A 22,052-nucleotide genomic window follows, 5' to 3' on the forward strand; every position below is an offset into this window, starting at 1 on the left:
AGTAAAACTTCCACCTCTTTTGCATTATAAAGATCAACGGTAGGCTTAAAATTTTAATTTTTCAGACGGAAAGGGCATTTGACTGGATGAATCACGTTCGATTTCAACTTTTCAGGCTCTGAAAAAGGGGCAGATGCTGAAATGTTAGCCAGTAATAAAGCATTGTAACAAATTCGCGTCCAGCTCAAGTTAAGAACACTGAAAAAAGAATTTAGTGGAATTATTAGTCGTATCCGTACATTATTATACAAAAAAAAGAAAAACCACAGAAGCAGACATGAGTGGAAAGTTCTTTGCATACTACCAAGAGACCTCAGCGCACGCCTTCGCCGAGGACCCGTCGCGTCATCATGTTTCACGCCGACTTTAACCCATCACCCCATAAAGTGTAAACCATGCCGTATCTCGCAAGCCAACTTATTTTTCTCCATTATTTTGGTGGGAACAGCTTTGTGGAATATCGCGATTTCGGATCTGCGGACGTTATGTAGAAAAAACTATATTAAATGATCCAAGTGCGAAACATGCTGCAATTATAAAGGAATCTGTATGAACAACAGCGTCAGATTCTTTTCTTTCTCGATATAATCCAATGGATCTGATTTCGAAGGCATTCACAGTGATCTGATACAAAACTACCGTGGCCAGCTGCGAATTTAGAAAATACATTTAACAGGTTGCCGAAATCGGAAGTTTTTCCGGTCATTAATTGACAAAATTAACAGTTCTGCTACATCGCCATTGAGTTTCTGACAGCAATGTGAATTACACTGAGATGATTACTTCTAATCCCTACTTTTCCCAAGACGTAAGGCAGCAGCTTCGCTTCTTTACCATTGACTTCTTCTTGCGACAAGGTAGGGAATAGATCAACTGCCGGTGAAAGTCAAACCCTTTTGCAATTATGGTCTTGTCCAGTTTCTTCTAATCGGGTGGCGGCCCCCAGTCCAATCTTCCCCAACTGAAGTTGCAGGAATGAGTCATTGCACATATCAATAGAAGAATACGTTCAGGGATTTCTCAAGATGAAGAAGCGACGGAAGGTGCGTGTTCAGTGACATGAAAGCTATCCCGCAGTTACAAACGGGAGTAGGTTCATCTGTCTCCGTTAAAGGCATCATCACACGAATCTGGAGTGGTACGGATTTTCGGTGGAGTATTGGTATACGGGGTCCTACATTATGGGGAGAAGGGTAATTCCGTCCATTTCTTCCTAATTGCCGTACAAAACGTCCCGGAAGATACGGCTTCGAGCGTTCCGGCGCACTATTTTCAACAACGAGTTCGATTGGAGCGCACCAGCCCTGTGCGGCGCCGCATCTTCAGGGCCGTTTTTTTTACTGCAATTAGGAAGAAATGGACGGAACCACACCCCTCTGCGTAATCTACTATCGAATACTCCACCTGAAATCTGCACCACCTCAAATTCGTGGTATGCTGCCTTTAATCTAAAGCAGTTGGACCAATCTATAGTTGCGAAGGGCATGACTTTACCACACCTGACCTCTTGGGTGCCTTACGCTCAGTAAGGGTTAACGGCAAAATGCGGGACATGGAGCAAGTAAGCAAGACGATGACCAAAAACTGCACTTCATCTTGAGAAAAGAAAGGCTTGACAGTTCAGGATGTCATACACACGTTCCATTTATTGGTAGTTAACCCGTTAGGCAGTAACTTCCTTCTATTTTCGTAATTATGGATTCGTGTTGATAGTGTTTTCGATAACATTTATTCGATTCTTGTTCGCAAGGATGAATCAGTTTTAATCATTGTATTCAAGCTGGGTGGTTGGTTCAGTTTAACGAATTTTTTTATTTGCGAAAGCTTCTGGCCACAACTGATGTATGCTGTGGCTGCGCATGTAAGCTCTCTATTCTCATTGTTAAGATTTTCAATTCGACGTTTGATTCAGCAATGGTTGATGTTTGTACTTTTATCGTTGATTAGCGCCGCTTGCTTGCGAAAGAACATTTCTTCGGAAGAAATGGTACATATTGTCTATTCGACAGATAACAGATATTCAATTCCCGTATAACCTATTTTCATTCACTACAGTAATGTGGATTTTCTAGAATTTTGAACAAACTTCACTTCTCAGGACTCTACGGAAAGTAAGGAGTTAGCTGCAGATAAACTGAAACCGAGAAAGGAAAATAAAAATGATACTAACTCCACTGAAAATCAGAAGCCACAACTTAATCCACGAAAACCTCCAGTTGAAGAGGTAAGGTTCGCAAGAATTTTCTGGAATTCTGAGTCAGTATGGGTTTTGCGATACTCCACAAGGAGTGATTCATTTTGCAAACATCGCTAATATGAGCGGCGCGTTGCGCCTTGCGACGCGATCGGCAGGCTGAATTGGCATCATAAATGCTCTTTCTCTATTTCCAATTCACATATTTCTTTTTCCTTTTGTCCTGTTTTGAGCGAAAGAGCTCAGCTCAAACAGTTGACCTGATTTGCTGTACCTTCAGTTTTCCACTCAATATTTTAAGGCTAAAACTCAGTGCGAGGTTGAGGAGGATCCTACACAGAAGTCTGATGTCGAAAAGAAAGAAGAATGGATACCCTATCCAGTAGTAAAGGAATGTACTCGAAGTGCAAAAAAGCGCAGGGCTGAGGAATTGAGAAAGGACAGATTAATGAAGATAGCGCAAGGTTTCTACCAGGTAACGCTGTAGATAATTTGAATTGAATCCGAATCCGAATTTGTGCACGTTTTTTTTTCTTTATCTGTATAAGTTTGTTCCTTTTTTCAGACAAGATCTGATGTTGATGATACGCTTGACCAAGTGCAAAGCCTTGAAATGGAACGAACTGAAAAGCGTAGAATTAAATGGTTGGCCTCACTAGCCAAATGAACAAATAGTGAAATGAACGAGAGCTGTTCATTGCACAATGATAATTATCATCTTCTGTTATTTGTTTATAGAAAATAAAATATTTAAAGAAAATTTGTTCTATTACTGCTGTTAAGGTCTTTGTGCAAAAATTAATTGTTTTCATGAGCCCTAATCGCGACTAATTTTGTAGATCACAAAAATAAATAGAGGTGTGTGATCCGTTTGACTTCTGGTCCCAAATAAAGTTATTAAGAAGTTAGTTATTAAGAAAGTTATAAAGTGAAAGGAACATGCTGGAAAAGAGCAGAGATTGCAATTTTTGCTTCATTATAAATAAGAAAGACATGAGAGAATCTAAAGTGGCCTCATTAGCTTCCAGATACAGCTGTTCAATAATCGTTCTCTACAATGCTTAGTAAATGCAGCGTTGCAGAACCCACCATTCTCGTTCCATGGGTTTTTCATTCATCCTTCTTTCTCTACAGTCACACAACTTTAAGAGAGACCAAGAGAGAAAATTGAAGTATTATAGAAGAAATTTGCAAGGGTGGATGTAGCGCAGTCGGCAGGAGGTTCTACTGTGACTGCACCATCGATCGATGTTTCGAAACCGCCCTGGAGCCCCAGAGTCCGCATGTCGTTATGTAAGCTAGACGGGAGTTCGTAGACCCTAAATAACTCTGAATTAAAGTGAACGCAATGGCGCATCTCATGCGGGTTGATTAAAGGCATCGCCCCACGAATCTGGCGTGGTACGGGTTTCAGGCGGGTTATGCCTATACAGGGTCGTAGATTGTGGGAAAGAGGGTGATTCCGTTCATCTCCCTGTGGCAGTGTAAACGGACGACCCCGGAACTGTTCCTTACGACGTCTCCTGTTGCAATGCGCAACCTTTGCGCCCCGCCCCGTCTTGCAATTTGCCTGAATGGGTCAAAACGACATGAAGCAGGTACGCAATTGCGTACGCGGCTTCTCTCGAGGCGCTTTGGTGGAGCGTAGCGGCTAGGAGCGTGGTGAAACCTTTGCTGACACCATCCATCGCTGCAGTTTGTGATGGACCCAACTCGACTCCAACTGCTGCCTCCATCTCGCTGTTTCGAGGGCGTACGCAAATACACCACAACTGTACTCGTGATTCATGTCGTTTTGTCCCGACAATACAGTTGGGTCAAAGCGAATCAAAACTCGGTGCAGTTGCACAGGCGATTGCGCTCGAAGTGGAGCGGTTAAGTAAGTAAACGGGTTGGTAGGCGGTTGCGACCGAAGCGTGATTTTTGTTGGCTATAGTTGGGTCGAAATGAAAATGAAGCAGGGCAGTTACGTAAGCGGCAGAGCTCAAAGCGGCGCGGTGGAGCGTAACGGTTGAGATCGTGTAGGGATCCTCGCTACTGCCACTTATCTCTGCAGAGTTCACCACGATACCACCTCACCTCGACTATACAATCAAACGTCAGACAAGTAGGGGTTCCAGGCCGCAGGTTGCAGCAGCTTACGCAAAATGCGCTGGTTTTGAAGCGGTTTTGACACGGCTATATTTGAGTGTTTTTCTATAAAAAAAAACTCCATTGATGCTTCGTTGCTGGATTTAAAGGCAGCATACCACGAATCTGAGGTGGTACGGATTTAAAGTGGAGTATCCGTAAACGGGGTCGTAGATTATGGAGACGGGGTGGTTCCGCTCATCTCTTCCTGCATCACTGCAAACAGCCGCCTCCAGAATGCTGTTTCGTACAACGCCATCTATTGCAACGCTCCACCCCCTGCGCCGCCTCCGCCCTGCGATTCGTCGAAAATCAATTCGGACTGCCCCGATAGGCAGAAAGGGACGCTATGCGTGTAAGGATGGCGCGCTGCAACCGAAGGCATCGTACAAAACAGCCGGCTGCTTGCAGTGATTTAGGGAGAGATGAGCGGAACCACTCTGTCTCCATGATCTACCACCCGTATAGGGATACTCCACCAGAAATCCGTATGACCCCAGATTCGTGGTATGCTGCCTTTTAGGGCTCTTCCTATGCACAATGGAAGGCCACATTCCCCCGGATAATACGATAATGATAACCTGTGTATGGTCAGAAAGCATTTATACGGAAGGCGAGTAACCGCACCATCCATTTCTTCGTTAGCTGCTAGCGCAAAGGTTGCATCCAGTGCAAAGAAGATCCATTTCTGCGATGAGTTAGTCTTTTTTCTCGATATTTTTCTTTCTTCCATCAAAAGCGATCTTCACAGCCTACGTAACATAGCTGAAAATACGATAGCACCGTTCTTTTTGTCAAAATGTTGATAAAACTGCAATTTTAGAATGCAATGAGAAGCTAGATGCGTACAATGTGTCAGGAGAGTTCGAGGTTTGCTCGTTCTGTCCGATCGAGTTTATGCAATATATAGTTGGTAATATATCATTGGAAGAAACGCAGGTAATAGCGTTACCATCGAACTGAGAAGAATTTCTTTCTATCTTTTTTGGAAACTGTACTTCAGGGAGTTATTAGTGGAAGTGGAAGTTTTGAAAATAACGACATTGCATTCACCCGGGTGCGTTTTAAGAATTTCCCTTGCACTGATACGCATTCTATAGCTATTGATTACTACTGAGACAACAATTAGTACGAATCCTCTCACAATGTTTAGAAGACATGAAATCATTGTTGCCATTTTACATTGCCATCATCGATGAGGCGGTCCATAGGCTGTCTACTATGACGATTTGAACGAATAAATATATTTTCAGATACCTTTTGCTGTCCATTTCGGCTTTGGTATTTTTATGGCATGTCTTTCCTTAGTCGTGGGTCTAGCAGTCCTCACCGGACAGATCGTCCCACCAAAAAAGGTATCCTTGTTCCCATACAAATATATTTTTATCCAATGTATTAACATCTCGAGTCTAGTCATTCCTGTGATTCTGTTCCTCAAGTGTCGGTTTTTGGAGCTGATCTTAAAATGAGGTGCCAAGAAAAACTCATACAAACGGAGAAAGGACTAGAAAAACGTTACCTTGCTGATAAAGTTGGCCATAAAAAAAAGAAAACGATCGATGGAAGGAGAGGGAAGAGGGAGCACTAGACAGAAGAAGTAGTTCTTCCTTTTCTCTGAAAAATGCTCGGGAGTTGGAAAGTCAGAGGATTTTTGGTTTCAGTTGTCAAGTGTCAGTACAATGCAAACTTTGGGGTTTTTTTACTGGGGAGTTTGAAAATGGTTTCGAAAGATTCCATTCTTAAAGATCGTGATGTGTATATGCCAATTTTCTTCAAGTCTCTAATGGATGTATCTCTTTCAGAATCCTGGATGTTGCAGAACTGTGTTCCTTCTCATTCTGTTGTTAATCACTGTTATATTTATGGCATTGACTGTTATGTTATTGCTACGCAACGCAAGATTGGCAGAAGAGGGAGCAGATGAGATAAGAAAAGACTTCAATCGAGACATATTCAGTGAGTTAGGGGGGGGGGAAGGAGCACTCAGTGGCGCCCTTATTTTCCAATGATGCACTAAGTTGATTTTTTCTCTAAGTAGTAACTTTAGTTTACATGTCAGTACATAGTAGTGTTGTCTAAGACTAATGGCCTTAGAGCCTCGATTGATTTGATAAATTACCTCAAAAAATGAGGGCGCCACTGAATGCCCCCCACCCCAACTACATTTTACCCAACTGTTGTTATAGTACCTACAAGATCAGGAACTAAGGAACCCGTCGTGGCCATTTTTGGCCGTTACGCTGCAGTTCCGTTGATGTTCATAATCGGATCGGACTGAGACCCGGAATTCGCAAATAGCAAAGCTAACATATCTGCAGAGTACGGCAGCCAGGACAATTTTCGCTTTTCATTTAGTCGAGTCAAAACCAAATGAAGCACAGTGTAGCTGTATGAGCAGTCGCGCTGAAGGAACGCAGTTTTTGGTCGCTTGCAGACGCCCGATTTGCTTTTTGCTTTGCTTTTGCTTTGGGCGATTTGCTTTGCAATTTGCCAGATTTTGTCGTGCGTATTGGCTTATTGTTTTTTATTTTTTTGTTCTTTTTTTTTCTGATTTTTTCGTCGTTCATGTTTTTTTCGTATTTTTGGTTTATTTGGCTTCCCCATGGAGATTTATATTCTTTCTGCATTGTTCTTAAGTTATTGTATTGTTTTTGTTTACGTATTTGTTTTCGTATTATTATTTTGTTTTTTGTTTGTAAGGGAGGAAGCGTAGCGAACAAACAAAGAAAAAAGAACATTAACATAGAAACAAATACAATTTTGAACTTAATTTTCAGAAACAAAATATGGTACCAAAAGCAATGCAGTAACATAAGAACAATACAGATATAGTAGGATCAAAACGACATTGAGCACGTACGCAATTGGATACGCAGCTTCTCTCGAGGCGGTGCGGCAGAGCGTAGCGGTTAGCGAGCGCAAAGGAAATCTTGCTGCCACCACCCATCGCTGCAGTTTGCGACGGTCCCACCTCGGCTACAACTGCTGCCTCCACAGCGCCGTTTTGAGCGCTTACGCAAATGCACCGCAACTATGGTCGGGTCAAAACGAAATGAATCACGAGTGTAGTTGTGGTGCATTTGCGTACGCGCTCGATGCGGCGCGGTGGAGGCAGCAGTTGAAACCGAGGAGGGATCGTCGCAAACTGCAGCGATGGGTGGTGCCAGCAAGGGTTTCACCACGTTCCCAGCTTCCAAGCTGCACCGCATCGCGTCGAGAGAACCCGCGTACGCAATTGCGTACGTGCTTGATGTTGTTTTGACCCTACTATACACCCGTGATTCATGTCGTTTTGACCCCACCCTACAATAGAGATCTCTATAGCAGAAGCAAGTATAGGATAACAAAAATACGACAAAAAAACGAAGAAATCAGAAAGAAAAGGAAAAGGAAACCCTCTGAGCTATACCCCCCTTGTGGACCTTATTCGAGCACGTTCACCGGCAATCCTCAGGTTACATCGAATTTCCTTTTTATTATGCTTGTAAAAGGAACGAAATAATCAAAAAAATTGCGGTATACGTATATGAGTGTGGAAAAATTGTTTGTTTCCAGTGTAGTGAAATTGTTTAGGTTTTCAATGGAATGAAAATTCAATGAATGAATTTACAGGTATCGGTGCTCAACTTGATGTAAAAACGAGGAACACACTTTGCTTGATCAAGTCACACAATTTTATTCGTCAGGCTAAGAAGAAATTAGATGGACAAATGGACAATTTCATGAAAAAAATTACCGGAAGATTCGATGGTATTACTGGCGATAAGGTACAAATCATTAATGAAGAGCTAATACATGTTTTTGAATTCAAATTTACTGCCAGGTCTTTAACGAGATTTTTCGTGTAAAACAAACTGCTCTGGACATCCAAAAGAAAGCAAAAGAAATTGCTATTCCTGAAATCATTCCATTAATGGAGAAAGTGGTACGTTGTTGAGAACTAAATCCTATGAATACAAATATGTTGGGCTGAGAAATAAACTGTGGGTGTTTTTGAACCTACAAATGTACACAAAAATGAAGAAATTTGTGTAGTCTGACGTAAACAAAACCTTGTCGATAGTCAAAAGTTGCAAGTTGCAATCTCTATGCCAAGATTCAAAGAAAGTCGAACTTTCGCACTTCTGTAAATAAAACCGTCCCCTCTTAGCATTTAGTCGAGAAGATAAGGCAGGTGATGCTGAGATTGGTACTGTACATATAAGGAGGAGCAACGCCCGGAAACATCACACACTCTTTGTCTTTACGTTTCGAAAATGGAGAGTTTGATTTCGTGTATCTCGAGTGAGGCGATGTACTCCCTACGAAATTATCTGTAACAATCCGTCAATACGTTTCTTTGATTTTTACGTGCGTTCTTAAGTTATAAGAAAAAGTGCTCACGACTTATTCATCAACCCATATCAGAACCACACTTCTGCTTGCCCCAACTACATGTGCGTTGGATTAAGCAGGATGGAGGGTAAGAGTGAATCATAGAGAGGAACTGTGATAGACTTTACAGGCGTTTCGCGATACTGGGGTAGATACAAGCACTGACGTCTATATAGTTTCTGAGGCGTCTACACCTTGAATTTCTTTTATTTTTATTTTTTTTTGTAGTCGAATGATTTTCTGACCAAAATTGATATAGCACAGTCTCGTGCTCTCTTGAAGATGAACGTTTTCGAAGTCGAGGTTTGTCTCCTTCTTCTGTAATTTGTCTTTTTGACAATTTACAATGGTTTAGACGAGAAGTTTACCGGCATATTTCAAAAAATTCTTTGAAAAGATTGGGGAGGCTTATGATAATTTTCTAACAGCATGCAAGGAAGTATGTGTAATTATTTTTGTTTTGTTTACGATGGACCTCTTTCCTTGGATGGGTATTTTTAAGGCTCTAGAAAAACTCGAAGAAAGAGTGACTGATATTGAAGAAAGAGTGAAAGTATTATTAATTGGAAGCGTAAGTAGCACTTTTCTAAGTTCTTTTTTTCGTAGTAGTTTTTCTTCCCGAAGAGTTTAATACGATTTTTACACAACTTGCAACAGATGTTGTAGATGTTCCATCTGAGGTCCGGAGAAGATTCATTATTGTTTTGCGATTGGCGAAGTTCCGACTGACGTAGAGAATGTCTCTGCAGCGGCTCCTTCAGCCAACACTTCTGTTCTTCTCTCTTTGACGCCTTCTTTTATCGCCTCTCTGCCATGCCTTGCGAGCTCGGACGTGAGATCTTGGTTGCCGGCAGCTCGTGCTGCTCCACGCTGACGCATCGGCTCTAGAGTTTATGGAGACGGGTGTCTCTTGATGGTATTGAACCTCTTCGTTTTCTTCGCACAGTCGTAGTTGTTCTACAAGTTCACATTCGTCTCCGATGTTGTACATTAAGGTATCTTTCCAAAAGTCCGCGAAGAGCTCACAGTCGATGATGGTTCTTGCAGTTCGCATTGAGAACTTTGCGGCTTTTTCTCCTCTCTGTGTCAAAGAAAATCTTCTTCGAAGAAGGCGATGGTCCGATCCCGTATAAAACTTTGGTACACCCGTCAGGCACTTCAAGCGTAGAGAGGAGGGTTTCTGGAATTGCGAGTTCCCATAGATGGTCTTATTCGTCATGATGAACTTGAAAGTCCTCTCTTGCCGTTCATTCCATTGAAGCCCGTGGGTTCCGATGTGAAGCTCTTCAGGCGTTCTCCTGGGTACAATTTTGGCTTTGAAATCACTAATTATGACTTTGTAGAAGGTATGATTTTCTCTGTAGAACTTCTCCAGGTCCATAGAGAAAACTTTGACTTCTTCTTTTTTAGTAGCTTGATGTTGGAGCGTAAGCGACGAAGATTGTCAAAGTTGGCGTTTGGCCAAATCTTCTCATCCGTAAACGTCCGATTCGGGTTGTAGGTCGTTCGAAAGATCTTTATTGCCATATTCATATTGACGAGGACAACAACTACACCAACTCCTCTACTGTCGCATGTTCCTAAGAAGAGTTCTTCTCCAGTGTCCTACATGGCGTTCATTGGGTGGCGTCGTCTCGTCTCGGTCAGTCCGATAACGACGTACTTAAAAGTATCACTCCTCGAATCTGGCGTGGTGCGTATTTCAGGTGGAGAGTTCCTATACGTGGTCGTAGATTATGGAAAGGAGGGTGATTCCGTCCATTTCTTCCTAATTGCCGTAAAAAACGGCCTGGAAGATGTGGCTCGTGCCAGGGCTGACGCGCTCCAGTCGAACTCGTTGTAGAAGATAGAACGCTCGAAGCTGTATCTTCCAGCCCGCTTTTTACGGCAGTTAGGAAGAAATAGACGGAATCACCCTTCTCTCCATAATCTCGACTCCGTATAGGCATAACCCACCTGATACTCGCACCACCCCAGATTCGTGGTGTGATGCCTTTAAACTTCCTGGCTTGCATCATCAAATCTTCAATGGCCGCATCCGATACAAGCGTACGGGGTTTATAAGTACAAATCGTCATCCAAGTCTTTTTCCGTTTCGGAAGCCTACATGTCCCCGGTCCCGCTTCTTTCCTGACGCTACCGTAACAGGGTTTCCTCTGGAATCAGGGGACTTCCACTACTGTGTTTTGCATAAAAATTTAAAACCCATGGGCAGGTTGCAACCCTTTGGTCCAATGAGTTTTTGGGAGAACGTAAACAGTATAGCATATAGAAAATCATGAATAATCATATCAAAATGACCTGAAGCTCGGTGCAGTTGCGTAAGCGGCTTCACTGAAAACGGCTGAACTAGCGGTTGGGATTGAGCGGGAACTCTCGCTCGCTGCACTCATCGTTGCAATCCGATCAACGCAAGTGTGAGTACCATTTCGATCGCAACGGCAAAGTTCACCGCTCCACTTCGAACGCGGCCAGTCACGCAATTGGTCAACTTCAGGTCATTTTGGTCCGACTATATGCTGAAGGTTATCTCTTAGAGTTTGTGGGATGTTCGTAATGCAAGAGCATGTCCGGATGACATCAACGTTATTTTTTTTAAACTATTGTTGTTGGTTCAGTAGATTTGCCTTCCGAGGAATAAGCATCGATAATAAGCAAGGGGTACCATCACTTCTACTTTCAACTAAGGCGAATCAGTTACTTCCACAACAAGGCGAACTTAGAAACGGTCTTAAAGGACTCACATAAATAATCTGTCACACTTAGCCACCGTGTTCTCTAAAAGTTTGAGGATAAAAACATTGCGGCTTTACACATAATGTCAATGAAGTAAAGAAGTATATCTTTCCGTGTTCCTCATCAAAAGCATCACTGTTGTTGTTGTCAGTTTTTATTTCGACATGATTACTCGTTTTGCTGTAACTGTGCATATTTTTTTATTTATTAATATATCATGAGTAATTAAGGGAATCACTGCTGTAACCACCTATCTTCTAATTGGGATATGGTTCCCAGTACTGATTGCCATAATGTGTTTTCTAACAATGATCGCTATTGTAATAAGGTTAGAGGTTTCGATAAAGTTTCTTAAGATTCACTTGCCATGGTAATGATTATATTTCTAGGCCATTGTTTAATAGTTCCTCGAAGGAAACGTGGAAATCTCGAGTAGTGTTGAATGTCAAGGAGAATGTCATTGTCTTTGCTTATGTAACTGTTGCTTTTGGTGCTATCCTTTTTGTATTGTTTTCGTGAGTTTAGCTATATTACGCAAATCTGTTGTTAAAGTCCCAAAAAGTTCACGCTTATGATATAAGAAATATTCACTAAATTTCAGTTTTGGCCTGCGTTTCGGCTTTGAAGTCATGGCTTCTTCCACTGCACTTCTCAGCGATTCGTATGTATTTGATAAGGTCGCTGTCTCTCTTGAATCCTTACATTCAAAAGAATCTAAAGACATAAAACTGATGTGAGTATTGTTATTGTTTACAAATGTGGATTTCATAACATCAATCTTCTTTTGTTGTTTTAAAGTTAGTCATTTTCCTTTCCTCACTCTTTCAACACTTGTAGAAGCATCTTTTAAATACTTTCTTCTTTTTTTTTCAAAATTTGCCTATTCAATTTATTCCAGGGACATTGTTGCGGAATGTCGCAAAAACAAAACGTTTTTCGCTGCTGTCCACTTGAATCGCCTGCAAACGTCTCAAGATTTGCTTAAGGTTGGAAGCAGTGAACTCTACGACCGTTGTAAAAGTACAGGAACTTACAGTAGAAAATTACAGCTTTTGAATAGTTTGATTGACGAGAGCAAATATAACGGTATTTTCTTGGATAATCTTGATGAACATAAATTATACTTCGATGGTATAATTAACGCTGCAGAGGTACGTTCTTGGAATCAAATGGAACTTCTCAATTGTATTTTGGTGTTTAATAATTTTAGAGTGACTTACTTGACTTTGACTTAATCGGCGGGCTGATGTCATCGCCTGAGGCGATTACCCGCATCTTCGCCGAGGTGTGCCGTCCTTGAACATAGTTCTGCCCAACCTTCTCGATCTTTAGCGAGAGCTTGCACAGAATCAATCCATTCGTCGCTATTTAAAGTATTATTCCTATCGCTTACATTCTTGGGTTTTCTATCGAATGATAGTTTCTTGGTAGTTTCTTGATTACAACGGGGACATTGGGGATAGTAGGTTTTGGCGAAGGAGATGTGAAATCAAGAAATATAGAAATCATACCTTTGTATTATAACTACTTTCTGTTGGATCAATGCGCGCTACTACTGGTATACTACAGAAAATTCAGAGCAGTAGCAGAAATGAGTGCCGTGTCTAATTTTTTTTTTTGTTTCAGGATATCATTCATGCTTTGTCAATCACTGACATCTCGGCGTATCGCGATGGTGAGTACCGTCATTCACCTTAATTTGTTAAAATTCTGTGACTGTTTCATTATCTCCTCCAACTATCTCAGTACTCATTTTGACCAGTAACGTTCGCTTGTGCATTCCTTCAATTTTTTTCTACAAACCAGAAACTATTCTTATTTATTTATTTATTTATTGAAAACACCTGCAGGTGTGCCATAAAACAAAAAGAAAAAAAACAAGATGGAAGAGAGCTCACTAGAATTTCGCCTGAATTTTACACAACAAGACTGCCGCTTCAAAGCATAAGGGGTGGTGGGTTGGTAGGTCATTCTCCTGCTACAGAAGGTGAGAAGTCCTCACGCGAGATCCTTTTCCCAGACTCAGAACGCTACGGTAGATAAACGGATACCAGAGTTTGGGTGACCAACTTCACCTTTACCAACCGGAACGGAGGAATCCGTCCGAACCGAATATCTTCGAGTTTGGACTAGACATAATTTCAGCTGGAAGTAGATTAATTCAACGCGCAACTCTGCAGAAAGAGGAGTTAAATATAGTTGAGAAGAGTTTTCGTCTGAGTTTAGAGTAGTGCAAATTGAAGCTTCCTGTTCTCCCGCTTGTTGGTCGGAAAATCCAATACTTGCTTGCCTTTAGCTTAACTTCCATTCGTAGGATCAGAAAACCCAAAATCAAATCGTTGGCTGCTCGTCTGTACTTCAAGTTCTTTAATTTCAGCGCGTTAAGTCGAATTTCATAGGAAGGAAGTGTTTCAGGGTAACCGGATCGGGAAAGCATCTACAATAAATCAGCGTAGTGAAAATTTGTTGTACTTTCTTTAACTTTTTGATATCCTTTTTCAAGAATGGACTCCAGACTGACGTGGCGTATTCTAGATGTGGCAAAACGTATGCCTTGTAAAGAAATATTAGTAAATCAGGGTCCTTAACGTGCTCCTCATTATTATAAAAATAGACGACAGTGCTTTTTTGGTGACAAAGTCAAAATGAGTGGAGAAGTCGAACGATTTATCAGTTATTACCCCAAGGTCTCGAACTTGCTCTTGATATTGAGTAGTTGTTGAATTGCAAAAGTAGGTAATCTGAGGAGCCTCTCCGAAATGCAACGCTACTGTTTTGAAAAGATTTAAAGGTAGATCCCATTTTCTTGCCCATGATACCTTGACTATTGCTAGGGAAACCGTGTTGTGGGCGAAAGTTTGCTCATTAGGTCGACACGAAAAATATATTTTGATGTCGTCCGCGAACATTTGAACTTTCATGTCAGGACGGTTTTCAAATAGCTGGGAAGGTCAGCAGTGTACGCAAGGAAAAAAGGAGCGGCGAGAGTGCACAGCCTTGCGGAACGCCGGTTTGCAATGCTTTTTTTGAATGTGGAATTTGTCTAAGATCCAGAATGTTAAGTGCTCAGTTAGTTTGGTGGCTTTTATGTTATTGATCAGATACTGGATTCCAGGTTAACTGGTTGTCTTTATTCCTTCTCCTTGAGGTTTTTCATGAAATTACTGATACAACTACTCTCCGGTATCCCACATCGCCATGATAAGCGAATTTTTGCTTGGTTCTGAATTGGGACAGTTATGGCACGTTTATGGTGACAACGGTGACAACGAGAACAACCGCTATATCTCTTTCGCGACTTTTTATTAACTGTGATTTAAAAGAATTCCATTGGAAATGCTATGTAGAAACGAAGATCTGAAGGAAGAGAACAATAAGAGCAGAGAAAAGCGAGCATGTCCAGAACGAAACTTTTTTTTCACCAATAAGATATATGAGATTGAAAATGGATTTCCCAAAAGAATAATAATAACTCGAAATTTAATGAAAGACTGTAATATAAAGCGCTCTTATATATGCTAATAGATCTCCTCTAGAGTTTGGGCATGTCTATATTTGCTTGATTGAATTGTCTTATGATCTGTCTTCTCTCATTCTTCTAACAAACTATTTTACAGATGTACAAGAACCTTTGAAAAATTTTGAACACGATATGAATAACATAATAAGCTATTCGAAGGAAACTATGCAGGAGGTGGAATTTGCGTTCCTATATTATTGTGAACCTACAAATGACATCAAAAAAGAACCTGACTGCTTGCGTTTAGATAACTAAGGTGCAAACGGAGCACGGCGCCATAGTTGAATCAATTACGAACAGTTTAAGAGAATCTGCAAGATCACTTGTTAAGATCTACACCAATTTCCTGGTAAAACCTTTCTGATCAGCTCTTCTTATACGTCTAGGAAGCTTAAGTACTATAATTTACGAAAAAAAAAGCTCTTCGTTATTCATCTTTGTAAAGAAATAACTTGCAAATCCTGCAGTTCACATTGTTCTCGTTATTTTGCGGCCCACTGTATTTTAAATTATAAATAATGATATTTGAGAAACAAATTCTTCTCTAAAACCTCGCAGTAAATGAAAGTGCGGAAACAATTTGGAGACAGGACTCACCTAATAAATTTACTATGACTTGAGTAAGAGGCAAACTCAAAAGATTTCAAGAATTTTGATATCAGAAGTAGCAGAAAATTGCGAACCGATAAAAGACAGAGAAAAAATCATTTTGTTAACATGTAATTATAGTTAAATATCCTTGACAACCGTCTTGTGAGCTGCGTACGAGTCTGAAAATAAATTGTTCCGGTATCACAGCATTAATCGGTTTGAATAGAGTTTCGAGGGATGTGAAGTTTGTGTAGTCTTTTTTTTTACAATAATAAAAGAAAGTTTTTTTAACAACAGTAATAAAGAGTTGGTACTTATGAGTGTACTTACTTACAAAGTGAAAATAATAACGTTGTAAAAATTAACTTTTGTCCACAAACAAACTATTCTCGTCTTATCTACAAGCATATTCTTTTTTTGTGTTTGCTCCAAAGGATTTTTTGTTCTACAGAACCGTGTTGAGCAAGATTCTGAGAAATGTGATGACCTGACTTCTCATAGACGGATATTAAAGAAACTATTGATTGCTAAAGTAGTAGCTCCAGCACAAGGCCAATGGTTTGCATGTTGTAGGTCTTAATTCAACCCTAGAGACTTTTGAGGGAACTTGAAGTTTTTTTTTCTCGAGCTGTTTTAGATATCGCAGCACTTCTGTCGATTGTCGCCTTCGTTGCTCTATACAAGTCAATAAAACGATTCCATATTCTACCAAGCACCAGTTCTTCTACTACTTCTACCAATTCTAAAACTGAGCTTCCACCAGACACTCAACGTGAACCTGAAGATTCTGTTCCTGCAAAATCGATCAAGGTGAACATAATCGCTTGAGACTGTGCAGAAATTTACATCACTTCGCTTATTTTAAATTTTATTTTTTTCATTGAACTTTCCATTGTAAGCTAAACAGTGAAAAATCCATTGGTTTAAAATTATCCTCTCGATTACTTTGAGATTTTTGATTTTTTTTCGTTTTCCATTGTTTTTTTTGGTTTGGTGGGTCTGAGTTTCTTGCAAATCCACTTATCCTTGCTTTTTATTTGACCTGAGCGCAAGATAGTTTGAATAGGTTCTTAACAAGAATGTGATGAAGAAAATACTTCGGATTCTAAAAGTAGTTCCGGGGCAGCTACTTAAAGGCATCACCCCACAAATCTAGGGTGGTATAGGTGGGTTATACCTCCACGGGGTCGTAGATTGTGGGGAAGAGGGTGATTCCGTCCATTTCTCCCTGTATCAGTGGAAACGGACGACCTCGGAATGCAGTTTCTTATGACGGTTTCTGTTGCAATGTGCAACGTTTGCGCCCCGCGCCAGCCAGCGATTCTAATCGAAAACCCATTCGGACGAATCGCAAGACGTGGACGGGGTGCAAAGACGGACGCATTGCAACAGAAGCCGTCGTAAGAAACAGCGTTCTGGGGTCGTCCGTTTACACCGATGTAGGGAGAAATGGACGGAATCATCCTCTTCCCCACAATCTACGACGCCGTGTAGGCATAACCCACCTGAATCCCATGCCACTCCAGATTCGTGGGGTGATGTCTTTAAACTTACATCAAGTATTTTTCATATGATGTTAGACGCAATCGGACTGAATCGACTCAGCAAGTTTTATTTCAAGTAAGTTTAGTTTAGTTTTAGTACAACTATCGAACTTCAATAGATTACATTCCTGCGGCAACGCTCTGTAGGCGGCCAACAACTGTGAAGGAGATCTGCGATTCCATTTTTTGTTGAGAAGGAAGTTGGTCTTCACTCTAAATGGTTCGACTGAGATGATTTTACGTTGTTGATACTCTCAAACCTTTTTCCCGCAATATTGTTCTTGTGCGGTCGAATGAGGTAATGATGAATGAATGAGGAGGATGACGATGTCAAATCTGATAACTATAGAGGATGATAAAGTTTCCGGTTGTATTCTTTTAGATGCTTCAAGACGTACGTTGTCGCGGCTTGCTTCTGGAGAATAACTCGCCAATCGTGTCCGTATTCTGTTTTGGGATTTTTCAGTTAGTTGACATACGCCTCCGACAGCTGATCGTTTGGAAGTAGTTTTAGTGTTCGCTTTTGTGTGCTCTTCACCGATCGGTGAGCTAGGGCTTTACTTTAGGTTTATTCACTCGGCCTTGAAGGTCTCGTCCAAGAAAAGATCTAGATCCGTGTTCGGAAACTTGTGACTGATGTTAGACTTGTCTCCAGTAATCAGCTGGTTTAATTCTGCGAAATCCTGACGTTTCGTAAAGAGGATAGTCTTTCTGAATGTTGTATTTGAGTGATTCTTCAAATGTATTTCTAATTCGTTTTATGGTCGGCCTAAAAGGCAGATTAGTGCAAAACTCTTCGAAATAATATTTGCACTTCTACAGCTATCTACAGCAAAAACTTTTTTCTTCAAAACTTAATCTGGTTTGGGCTATTATTTCTGAGCCACTAAATTTGCAGCTGAGATAAAATTCACCTTTTCACTAGCTGACGGATTGGTGTGGCTTTTTTTTTCGTCATATCTTGTATATCCCTACAAAACCGCCCACAAGAAAGCTGGTTCATGACGCCCAACGTTCCTGAAAATTATAATCATGTGCTGCCAAGATTTTCACCTCAACCTAAAATAATATATCTCTATGAAATTTCCGACTTTTCCTACTTATTCGATCGGTAACATCCCGTATTTGCAAAAATAACTACCTACTCTAATCTTTAGGTAAAAAACTGAGATAATTACTCATGTGTTAATTTATTTTTGTTCATCTTCTGCATTGTTTATATTTCCCAATTTTGAAACAGTTGTTTTTTTTTTCGCCAAAACTGTACGCTAAGAAAGTATCGAGTAAAATCAGTTATAAAATTTTTCAGAGCATGGATACAACTCAGATCGGTACTGGAGAACCTGATAGTGATGCTTTGGAGCCAAGTGGTAGCAAACACAATTTGCTTCAAAATTCACAATAAGCCACTATCAGTCAAATGAAATAATAACTGCTCATCTTTCAATAAAACATCCTTCACTTAAGTTTATCTAAAATGGAGGATAATATTTTTTTTTGCTATATAAACCCAATGCTCAAGGTTTTGAGCACTACGGATTCGCATTCTTATTTTTTTCTTTTCTGAGGGAAGCAATTGATTCTGCAGAAGTTAGGGTTCGAATGTTTTTGGAAACCATTGCAACACCTCGATTACCACACTGAAATCCCCGCGTGCGCTGTAGTTCCTCTTCCCAAATCTATCCGACGCCATGGAATTTAGAGCGCCATTCTTCCTCTATTTTCCAAATCTCATATTTTGCTGTCCCGAGAATATTTTTTTCTAACGAATAACGAGGATCTTGTGTAAATATGACACGTGTAAATATGTAAAATTGTGTAATTTTTGCTCTAGTCCTGGTTGATTATTGGATAAAGTGGATAATAAATATAAAAAGTGGATAGATTGTAGTACGCCGCGCAAATCGCTTGAGATTGTTTATGTATTAGGCTGGACAGAAAGTCCTGTCACCATTTGTCATTTTTTCTGCTCTTTTTTTTTATTCAGCTTACAATAGACATTAGTCAATAATATGGGAATAATATTGGACTCGAACAGCAATCCGATGTGCTCCGATGATCCGAAAATGGTATTATCCAGCGGAGTTCACGTCGGACAACGGTGACCGTCTGGTCGACTTGTACGAAGAGATGGGCGTCATCGTCGCTTCCACGGTTAATAGGAATCATCGATGTCATTAGCTCACGTGGCAGGGGTCAACCCTTTTAATGCCTGAAGAGCAGCGCAAGCGGAAGATGAGGACTCCTAAGCTTCAGTTCGACTACGTTCTGGAGAGGAGCATTCCTCAGTCAGATATCCGAAAATCTAGAGCTGTCTGGGACATCGCGTTCGACTCTGACCACCGTCCAGTTCTTTTCAGCTTCAAAATACGGTTCCACAAAAGAAACCGAGGGGTTCCTCTTTAAACGGAAATCGACATGGCAGGTCTAAAAGACGATGAATGCAGAACAAAATTCCGCCAACATGTGTCTATTCATGTTGGAGTACGGACCAGGAAGAAGCGTAGCGATGCGGATTCCTTCACAAAGTGCATCCAGGACGCTGGAAGGGAAACGCTCCCGGTTTTATTGCCGCGGACGAAGTTTGCCTTTGCATCTGCGGAAGCAAAACTCACTTACAATTCTGTATGTGTCGCGCGCAGCGCTGGTGACTGGTGACACTGACTTCAAGCAGGAAAAGCGTGCAACAAGACCGCGATAATGAGTGGACGTCAAGAGCAATGGAGTTTGAGAAGGCGTGGGAGCACAGGAACCCGCGGAAAGCCTATGCTCTACTAAAACAGTATAGCGGCAAAATGAAAAGATGTTCTCCTGTCCTCAACATTGCCAATGGAGTAGCTGTCGGTGAAGCAACCCTTCCAATTTGAAGGGAACACTTCGAGACCTTGCTGAACCGGCTAGCACCGTCAGCTCCTGAACTCGAGCACGTTCATAGACCGACATATGCGATTAACGAGGAGCCACCGACCAAATCGGATTTTCTATTCTGTATTCAAAAAATGAAGGATGGAAAATCTAGTGGAGACGACGGGGTTAGCGCAGAAATGCTAAAATATCTTCCTCCGTCTGGGATTAGTGAAACGACAAAGATCATCCGTTCAATATGGATAGACGAAAGGATACCTGACTCGTGGAGACATGCTATCATAATTCCTCTCCACAAGAAGTTATCCGTCACGGACCCTTGGAATTATCGAGGAATCTCTGCTGCGTGTTATGTACAAGGTATTGGAGCGCATTATCCTGGAGCGACTCATTAAACATCGCGAAGAAAGAACGCGCGACGAGCATGCTGGGTCTCGCCCTGGCCGATTGACCAGGTATTCATCGTCAGGAGAGTGATCGAAATCTGGTAGCGTGCAATGCAACTAGCCTTTCTTGACTTTGATGCCGCGTTCGACTCTCCTCACCGATGCCGTCTTCTCAACGCGCTCCGCACCGATGGAGTACCAGGAAAGTTCGTTCGTTTGGCTGATGACATGAATCAATGAACAACTGCTGCAGATCGAACACCAGCCGGAAGTACAGCACCGTTTGAAGTGGCAGTGGCAATACCCTTCCTGTTCAATTTTGCCATCGACGACATTACGTGAAGAACAGTCAACCAGTGTCCTGCCGACATTGTCTTAGCACCATCAGGGTGCCCCTTAACTGATCTCGAGTACGCTGACGATGTTGTTATATTTGCGGAAAGCAGTACGAAACTTCAACATGTTGTCAACCTTGTATCGAAGCTGGCTGCAGCCTATGGACTACGCCTACGCCCTGATAAATGCAAGCAGATGTGGATCTCTTCGAGACCACGAAAGGGAATCAGGGTGGACGGACAACCGATAGAACTCGTCGATGAGTTCTGTTACCTAGGCTGTACGCTGAAGAACAATGGCAGCTACGAGAGAGATGTTCAGCAAAGATGCGCTAAGGCCACTTCTGCATTTAACTCCTTAACGAAATGCCTGTGGTCGACCCTCATCACCTACGAAGTCAAGCTGCGAGTCCACCTATCCGCAATTCGCCCCATCATGATGTACGGATCGGAGACTTGAGCAGCACCATCAACGGTTATGGAGAGGCTTGACTGCACGGAACGAAAGCTGCTTAGACGGCTACTTGGCTACTTTTGGCCTAGTCTATGCCACAATGAAGATCTTTACGCAGAAATTGATGTGGTATACCGGTGGAAGACACGTGGAAGATACCAACATCTTGCACCACCATCGAAAGTGGCTAAAGTAAATCGTCTTCGCTTCTTTGGTCATATACTAAGGAGAGCGGCAGATCGCCTTGTTTAACGAGTTCTGAGGAGTTTGCCGGGTTCGAACTGGAAGAAGCCACCTGGCCGAGAACGGTAGTTTTGGACTGAGGTGGTGAAAGAGTACCTGAGGACACTCGCCGTGGATAGGAAGTTGAGGCGAGACGTAAGGTTTCGCAGAATATGGAATAGCGACGATTGGATTGATTCTGTGCAAGCTGTCGCAGAAGATCGAGAAGGTTGGGCAGAGCTGTGTTCATGGACGGCACACCTCGGCGAAGATGGGGGTAATCGCGTCAGGCGATGACACCAGTTCGCCGATTAAGTCAAGTAAGTCAATCAATAATATAATCGCCATTATTAACTACAACAGTGTCCCACTTAATGTGCAGGTCGGCGATCCCTTTCTCCCAGAACTGGAGAGACTGAGAGTCGAAGAAGTCGCTGACCGCCCGTTCGACTTCTTCAAACTTGATGAAGATTTTCTTAGCTAGGAAAGCCTTGAGGCGTTGGAATAAGTGGTAGTCTGAGGGGGCGAGGTCGGGAGAGTAGGGAAGGTGGGGCATCGGTCCCTGCCTAAATCCTCCATTAGTAATATCCACCAGTTTTTCATGGGTCTCCTTAGCTACATGGGGCGTAGAGTTCGTTGAGAAGCTTGCACGGAAGCTCGTCTCGGCCGTTTTTCTCGATCGGCTGGTGCGAGTTTCTGAA

The 22,052-nt window shown here is 41.8% G+C and overlaps 3 protein-coding genes across 5 annotated transcripts; all 3 read left to right on the top strand.

Moving 5' to 3' along the window:
* Positions 1-1,840: 1,840 nt before the first annotated feature.
* On the top strand, positions 1,841-2,861 carry RB195_012138 (uncharacterized protein; the record flags this gene model as incomplete). The annotated part of the gene is made up of 5 exons (XM_064193853.1): positions 1,841-1,861; positions 1,913-1,987; positions 2,099-2,224; positions 2,496-2,669; positions 2,760-2,861. The coding sequence occupies 5 exons, from the start codon at positions 1,841-1,843 to the stop codon at positions 2,859-2,861; spliced, it is 498 nt and encodes a 165-aa protein (XP_064051436.1).
* An 864-nt stretch (positions 2,862-3,725) lies between these two features.
* Positions 3,726-18,494, top strand: RB195_012139 (uncharacterized protein; the record flags this gene model as incomplete). 2 transcript variants are annotated; one of them, XM_064193854.1, is made up of 22 exons in its annotated part: positions 3,726-3,792; positions 3,891-4,073; positions 5,148-5,263; positions 5,328-5,381; positions 5,578-5,679; positions 6,127-6,280; positions 7,937-8,091; positions 8,148-8,249; positions 8,927-9,001; positions 9,054-9,137; positions 9,201-9,269; positions 11,665-11,762; positions 11,824-11,949; positions 12,036-12,167; positions 12,333-12,420; positions 12,484-12,585; positions 13,061-13,109; positions 15,052-15,128; positions 15,202-15,303; positions 15,997-16,114; positions 16,183-16,355; positions 18,399-18,494. In XM_064193854.1, the coding sequence occupies 22 exons, from the start codon at positions 3,726-3,728 to the stop codon at positions 18,492-18,494; spliced, it is 2,322 nt and encodes a 773-aa protein (XP_064051437.1). The 2 variants fall into 2 exon arrangements, with proteins under 2 accessions (XP_064051437.1, XP_064051438.1); XM_064193855.1 differs by lacking the exons at positions 3,726-3,792; positions 3,891-4,073 and adding an exon at positions 5,018-5,021.
* A 607-nt stretch (positions 18,495-19,101) lies between these two features.
* On the top strand, positions 19,102-21,135 carry RB195_012140 (uncharacterized protein; the record flags this gene model as incomplete). Of its 2 annotated transcripts, XM_064193857.1 has the most annotated exons (4): positions 19,102-19,190; positions 19,761-19,871; positions 19,959-20,314; positions 20,720-21,135. In XM_064193857.1, the coding sequence occupies 4 exons, from the start codon at positions 19,102-19,104 to the stop codon at positions 21,133-21,135; spliced, it is 972 nt and encodes a 323-aa protein (XP_064051439.1). The 2 variants fall into 2 exon arrangements, with proteins under 2 accessions (XP_064051439.1, XP_064051440.1); XM_064193856.1 differs by lacking the exons at positions 19,102-19,190; positions 19,761-19,871 and having other exon boundaries at positions 20,306-20,409; positions 20,685-21,135.
* Between the last annotated feature and the right edge of the window lie 917 nt (positions 21,136-22,052).

Source organism: Necator americanus, chromosome III (assembly GCF_031761385.1).
Source record: "Necator americanus strain Aroian chromosome III, whole genome shotgun sequence".
In the NCBI taxonomy this organism is placed as follows: Eukaryota; Metazoa; Nematoda; class Chromadorea; order Rhabditida; family Ancylostomatidae; genus Necator; species Necator americanus.